Raw genomic sequence first — 7,327 nt, forward strand, 5'->3', positions numbered from 1 at the left:
AGACACTCCAGAAAAGGGCGTCAGATCTTGTTACGGATGGTTGTGAGCCACCATGTGGTTGCTGGGATTTGAACTCCAGACCTTCGGAAGAGCAGTCGGGTGCTCTTACCCACTGAGCCATCTCACCAGCCCACAATCATTCTTTTTTAAATTAAAGATTTATCTACTTACCCTATGTATATGAGTACACTGTAGCTGGTTGTGAGCCATCATGTTGCTGGGATTTGAACTCAGGACCTTTGGAAGAGCAGTCAGTGCTCTTAGCCGCTGAGTCATCTCACCAGCCTTCTGGTTTGTTTTTTAGGTTTTTAAGACACTGTCTAACAAACACCATAATGCTGTAGTGGCAGCTAGTGTGTTTATGTATGACACATGGCATAAATGGGACACAGGAGGAGCTGGGAGTACATTTGTAGCTCCCTGCCTGACAGAACAGGTGTCTCTGCTTTTGTTGAGACAGAAGCCAGGCTAGCTTTGAACACCTGATCTACCCCACTTCCTGAGTACTGGGATTACAGAATGGACACAAAGTCAAAATCCAGATTCAGCCTCCCAAGTATTCAGATCATAGGCTTGAGCTAGCGTGCTAACCATAGATATGACCACTAACAGCAAATGCTGACCTCTGTTCCAGGGGAAGTACAGTTAGGTGCTTTTGAGCCTCCAGTTGTCTTCCCACAAGCTATCCAAATGCCTAACCTCTGAATTACTTATTTCTTTATTTCAGTCGGGGATATAATCCACTTCTTTTGAACTCAAAGTGATCCTCCTGTTCCAATATCTCTCGTACATTTTGTCATACAGAGTCTCACGTAGCCCAGGCTGGCCTCAAATTCACCATGTAACTGAGGGGACCTCTGAACTCTGGATCCTTTAGTCTCTATCTCCTAAATGCTAGGGTTACAGAAGCATGCCTGGCTACCAGGTTTTTTGACCACACCCCCAGCCCCACACCCCGAGCCTCACACCCCCAGCCCCACACTCCCAGCCGCATACCGGCAGCCCCACAGCCCCACAGCCCCTAACCTCACACCCGACTTGTTTCCTTATCAGATCTCTGTCTTTCCTTTCCAGGGGTGCTTTCTTACTGCTTGCTTCCAAGTGTTTGTCAAACAGTTACCCAGCTCAGTGAAAATGGAAACTCTCCAAGGACAAGGCTTTGTCTTATTCACCCCACATCCTGACACAAAGCTGGAGGCCAGAGCCTCAGACACATGAACATGATTAGGTTTCTCAACTCCAGATTCCAGCAACATGATCATGAATTTGCTAGGCAACCCCTACTAGTCTGGAGCAGCCCGGCTGCACACAGCTACTGAGTTCTGAAGTACAGTGGGGTGTGCTCTAGTGAAAGCTCACACAAACACCTGTGGCTGCTGGGGTTACAGTGAGGGTGAGGTGGAAGGCTGCTTCCCTGGCGTGTGTGCGTGTGCGTGTGTGTCTGTCTGTCTGTCTGTCTGTCCCCTCAGCTTTCATCTTCAGCAGCTGTCATCCTAGGTGCCCGCCCTCATGCCTGCTGACCCCTCCCCCAAGTCCTGGAGATTGAGCTCTGGGCCTTGAGCTTGTCCGTGAGCATCCTTCCTACCAGCCCCCACATTAATTATTTTGTTACAATGAGTCCCTGTGGAATTTATACTACTGTGAATATTCTGGGTTAAACAAAATACGTTACCACTAATTTCCCCTATGTCCTTTTAATGTAGCAACTAGGGAGTTTTTAAATTGTTCCTGTGGCTTATTAATATGTCTCTGAGTCAGTCTTGGTTATAACCCTACTGGGGGAAGGCCACCCAACAACACAACCCATCCAGGCAACCCTACACAAACCCTCAGCTCATGCCAACCAGCCGTGAATCCTTGGTCGTGAACTTGACTATATCAGGAATTAACTAAAACCCAAGTGGCTGGGTACACCTGTAAGGGACTTTTTCCTAAATTAAATCATGTAAAAAGTAAGAAAGGCCACTTTTTAATCCAGATTGCTTTTGAGGTGAGGCGGATCCAGCTTTATAATCTGGACCACACCTTCTGCTGGCAGCCCACAGACAGAACTTGGAAGAGGGAGGCTAGCTCTCTTTGCCTGCTCCCTCTCGCCCTCCCTAGCAAGTCCATTCCTTCACTGGCACCAGAGCCTACCTCTTCAGGATTACAGTGGATACTGAAGACCAGCGGAGATACCCAGCCTTGCGGACTGAGCAACTACTGAATTCCTGATAAAATTCCATTGGTAAACAGCCATTGTTGGACTGGCTGGACCACAGCCTTTAAGCCATTCTAACAAACCCCCTTTCTGTACAGAGAGAGAATCACCCTTTAAGCTCTGCTCCTCTTGGGAAGCCTGACTAATGTGCCCAGGACTCCAAAGGTGCCCCAGAACCCAGCAGGAAACACCTGTCCTGTGGCTTCCTGTGACACACCAAATCTGTGGAATTCGGAAATTGGGGCTAAAAGGAATTTAACAAATGAACCAACATAACCCCCAGAAGGCAGGTGCCATGAAGACCGAGTTATGGGGCTATGAGACTATGAGTTATGGGGCTATGAGACTATTTTGTTTCTACCCAGAATGGTGAACAACAGTGGATAAGCAAGCAAAGAGGATAGACAAACCAGGGTTGATCATCTCTCTCAGAAACCTGAACAGAAAGCTAGACCATTCTCCTTCACCCACAGCTCTCTGCCTCAGTGGTCCCTGAGTGTCTGTCTGTCTGTCTGTCTGTCTGTCTCTCTCTCTCTCTCTCTCTCTCTCTCTCCCTTCCTTCCTTCTTTCTTTCTCTTTCTTTTTCTTTTCTTTCTTTCTCTTTCCTTCCTTCCTTCCTTCCTTCCTTCCTTCCTTCCTTCCTTCCTCCCTCCCTCCCTCCCTCCCTCCCTCCCTCACGAAACAGCATCATTTGCCTCCAGCTTGCTACTTGTGACTGTGACCTTCACCTCCTGATCCTCCTACCTCTGCCTCCCCCGTGCTGGGATCACAGGAGTGTACAGCGTGCCTAGCCAGCTGTCCATGATTTCTGCTCACCCGGGTCTCCCAAGTCCACCGGTAGAGTGCTTGTCCAGTATGCTTAAGGCCCTGGGCTTCATTCCAACACTGCAAACATAAACAAGCCAAACTTTCTGCTCAAAACAAAAAACAAAATCTTTCCAACTTGTCAATGTACATTTGGGATGCAGAGATGAGAGAGTCTGGGGTGGCTGGACACAGTGACACACGCCTGTAACCCCAGTCTGTAGAGATGAACCCAGAGTTCAAAGCCCTCCTCCACTACATACTGAATTTTGAAGTCAGTCAAGACTACATGAGAATATTTAAAACATACATGCACATGCACACATGTGCATAATACACACACACACACACACACACACACACACACACACGGGCAACTTATGGCAACTGCCCAGCTCTGGGCTGTTGTGGTAGGACCAAATGAAACCTTAGGGGAGCGTTTCCCCCTAAAATTGGCAGAGAGTTTGTTTGTTTGTTTGTTTGTTTGTTTAATGCATTAGCAATGTGAGCTTCTGAGAGTTTTCAATTGCCCAACTTCACAAACAGTTCTCCAATTCCTTACTTAGGTCAGAATGGGAGTTAGTTAATAGATAAGCCTTCACACAGCCCAGAGCAACGTTAGTACACACTGCCACGCACAGATCTGTGAGATCAAGGCTACATGCCATCAGAAAGCAGGCTGCCAGTGAACTTCCAGTGAAGTATTTTCCTCTCCCTCACACCCTGGCTCCGAGGGGCCTGATGTTCTCTGCTGTCTCCTTAGGCTCGTCTTGTTCTTCCTACTGGAGAAATAGGTTCTACGGCAGCTCTCTGAAGTTCCTCAGCCCTGACAGTCACTCACAGGGGTATGCTCCCATTGGCTAGTAACCCCAACCACTACCATAAAGTGGTAGCTTCTAAGAACCCAAACTTGTTTACAGGAAGGCTGGAACACTCTCAAGTTCAAATCAAGATCTTATCCTCCAAAATTTTTCCCAGCAGGAAAACCCCACCCAGCCCAAACAGCTCTTTGTTACCATTAAGACCATTACATTCTGCACACCACGCAGACAGTAAAGAAATGAGCGGGGAATCAGAAAGGTGAATTGTTAGGGTGGGAAGCAAAATATCTGGCTTAAGTCCGAGGGCACCATAGCAGCTCCAAGCATGAATGAAAGGAGCCACCCTAAATAAAATACTGAGAGATGTAAACTCCATTAAAGTGTTTGGCTAGATCGCAGTTCTTTTAGCCTTTCCACAGATCCAGGAATGTTTGGAGCTTAAAGCATCGTTTAACACTCTGCTCAGCCCTTGATTTTGGCCCCAGTGGAGCCTCCACAATGAAAAACAGCACATGAAATTGGATCCAGGCTCTGCCCACAGCCTGGACCGAGTGTGTTTTACTGTCCGCACATGCTGTTGCTCAACATCCAAGCAGGGGCCTCCTGCAGCCGCCCTCCAGCTATTAAAACAAAATTAACCAGCCCAGGGTCAAAGGTAACTGACACTATTTCACACAAGGACAGTGCCCCAGCTCTCTGTACCTCAAGTTCAGTCTCCCGCCTGTTGATGTCATCCGTGGATTGATTTAACTTCTCCAGTTCTCCCTAATGAAGAAAGAGAGGGAAAGAGAGATTAGCAGGGCTAGGCTTTTGTTTTTAGTGTAACTTAGTTTACAACTGGAACGTCATCCCTGAATGATGCAAGTCGGTTCATTCTCCAAGAAGACAGCTGAGGCTCGGCTAAAAGACAAAAACCTAGAACCTTTTTGTAGGCTGGGTCCTTTTTTTGTCCTACAGATTTATCTTTCCCTGAAAAGTCATTGGTTTTTGTTTTGTTTGGTTTTGGTTTTGTTTTGTTTTCAGGTGAACTCACCTGTCATAAACAGTAACTTAACCCAGTCTAAACAGCACCCTTTGCTTTAGGGAAGAACTTTTCGAGGAATTCAGTACAGGAAAATATGGCCACACTGAATCAAGGCCAGCGTAGCCCAGCCAAAGGCAGACTTTCAGCATTAACTCATCACTGACTATCTCCCTACAAAGAGATGATTTTTTTTTTTTCTAACTGCGAACTATTTGCCCTGCCTACCTGGGGTGTTGTTGGTTAACTGGCTGTAATCCTACCTCTTTTAAACATTTGCAGTCTGACATTTTATAAGTAGCCAACATGATTTAACTCATCCTTATTCAGCTCATCTTTGCTCTGTGAACAAAGGTCTTGCTAACAAAATTCCACACCAAATCCACAAGATTCTGTAACCCAGACCCAGGGTCTGAATTAACAGAATAGCCAATGAGAAGGTTTTCTTACTGATCTTTAGTGTACTGACTTGACAAATAATTAATTTAAGCCAAACTGGTGAATTTTAAGCAGGCATCTTTTTTTTTTTCTTTATCTGTGCACTTAAAACCAATTATGGATCCAGAAATTGCAAAGTATGTTTAATAGCTATTTTTTTAAAAGACAATTTATGGAAAGGGTACAAAACGGGTCACGAAGAGGAATTTGCTTTGTGCTTAGGAAGGTGAAGAGGTTAAGCTGTCACTCCTGGAAATTGTTTTTTAACTCTCTCTCCTGGAATTGGGAGGCACAGAAAGCCAGGCATTCTCTGCGTTCCCTGCCTCCACGCGTCGGCTTTGCGCATCAGCTGTCCCTGGTGGACGTTCACACTGACCTCACAAGGAAAAGGAGGGTTTTAAACAGTCTCAGGCCAAGTGCAACACTGTGCCAACGGTGGCAACGACGCCCACCATGTGTTGACAATGAACCAAAAGAGAAAGGCGGCCCAGGCCAGGTGAGGGCTCACGAGGCACCCCGCACCGGTGAGCGACAACCACCTTGCCCTGCTCGCCCACCACGATGTCTGCATCCACGCAGGCGGGATAACGCTGCGCTGCAGCCCCGAGGCTGTGCAGTGCTCTAAGCGTGGCGCCGAGGTACCCCGACTCCGCTCGGGGCCCCCGCCCCCTTGTTCCTTTGTTGCAATCCGCCGGAACCGCTGGTCGTGTTGTGGGGACCCTCGGGTTGGGCCGAGGGTCTAAAGGGATCCCCGCAATAATCAGGCCGCGTTCACGCGGGCACCGAAGCCCTCCGTAGGGAGACTGTGAAATGGGGTGTCCCAACCCTTGGTGAAGACCCTGAATTTAGGCAGCCCCCACCCCGCGACCGCGAACACGCGAGGCTCTAAGGCATGTGTCTGCGTAGATGCCGACTTCCACGGCAGCCCTGGCGGGGTGCAGCTGTGGGCTCCTGTCACGCGTCCTACCTGGATCCGGGGGTCCACCTCTTCCTCCTCCTCCTCCAGGCCCTGTTCCATCCTCTCTTCCTCCTCCTCTTTCTCCTCCGCCTCCCGGGCGGGCGGCGGGAGCTCCGCCGGCTCCTCAGAGCGGCTCCGTTTCAGCGCCGTGTCCATGCGGGCAGCCGAACGCTCCGCAGCCGGGTCGCAAAGCACGCGGTGGGATCGGGACGCACCGAGGGCCGCCTCGCCGCAGCCGGGTAGGTCTGAGCGCGCAGCGCTGCCACCCCGGGTGCTCCGCCGGCGGGTGCGGAGTGGCAGAGGAAGTGGGCGCGGCTGCCCCCTGTCTGCAGCGGCCCGCAGTACACCGCGCCCACTTTGCCCAGGGCGCCCTGATAGCCTGTGTCACCCGACGCTCTGTCACAAAAAGCCCAGTGCACTGGAGTCCCGGCCATGGCCGCTAGGAGAGGTGCCGCCCAATGGCTCGCCAGCCCGCGTATGGGCTGCCTTCAGCTAGCTTCCTCCTGCCTCCAGGGAAGCAGATCAAGGCACAGAAGGAAAGTTCGGGTGATTTCCATTCTTCAAAGCTACCTTTGTGTCTATTTGGATTCACAGAAAAGGGAACTCTACCCTAATCTTGTCTGTACAGCAGATAGAGGAGAGCTAGCCTGGTCCAGCCACCGAGTGGACATCCATAGCCTCAAGCATGCTGGGCAAAGCTTGGCAAGCGAAAGCATGATCTCTTAGGACCTACCTGGATATCCTGAATGCATGAAGAGCCCATGGAGCTGTGGGGACTCTAATGGATCCGGTGGCTTTTTAAAGAGACTGCACTGCCTGCTCGTGGGTAAGCTTGGCCAGTGTAGGAACTATGTGGTTCTGCCCAATATTACCAAGCTAGAGCTTGCCTAGCCAACTGGGCATCACAAAAGGCTAACAGTGGAAGGGTTTCTCTGTGTGGTGACAGGTGCTAGGGCCACTGTGAGGTCAAGGACTACCTGGTCAGATGCCCTGAGCAAAGTGGACACTTTGTAGAGGGAGTTTGGAAGACAGCTTTGCTTGAGAGAGAGTTGTTCTCGGGAGCCTGTGATCTAAGTTCTGCCTTT

At 49.7% G+C, this 7,327-nt stretch overlaps 1 protein-coding gene across 1 annotated transcript in view; it reads right to left on the reverse strand.

The window, feature by feature from the left end:
* The window catches only part of Sh3bp5 (SH3 domain binding protein 5), a 67,801-nt gene extending 61,255 nt beyond the window's left edge, over positions 1 to 6,546 (reverse strand). Inside the window, exons 1-2 of the mRNA XM_021203213.2 lie at positions 6,252 to 6,546; positions 4,528 to 4,590 (exon numbers count right to left, since the gene is read on the reverse strand). Coding sequence (XP_021058872.1) covers positions 4,528 to 4,590; positions 6,252 to 6,398 — 210 coding nt within the window. The 5' untranslated portion in view covers positions 6,399 to 6,546. The remainder of the gene's footprint in view (positions 1 to 4,527; positions 4,591 to 6,251) is intronic.
* Positions 6,547 to 7,327: the final 781 nt, after the last annotated feature.

Source organism: Mus pahari, chromosome 8 (genome assembly GCF_900095145.1).
Source record: "Mus pahari chromosome 8, PAHARI_EIJ_v1.1, whole genome shotgun sequence".
NCBI classification, from domain to species: Eukaryota; Metazoa; Chordata; class Mammalia; order Rodentia; family Muridae; genus Mus; species Mus pahari.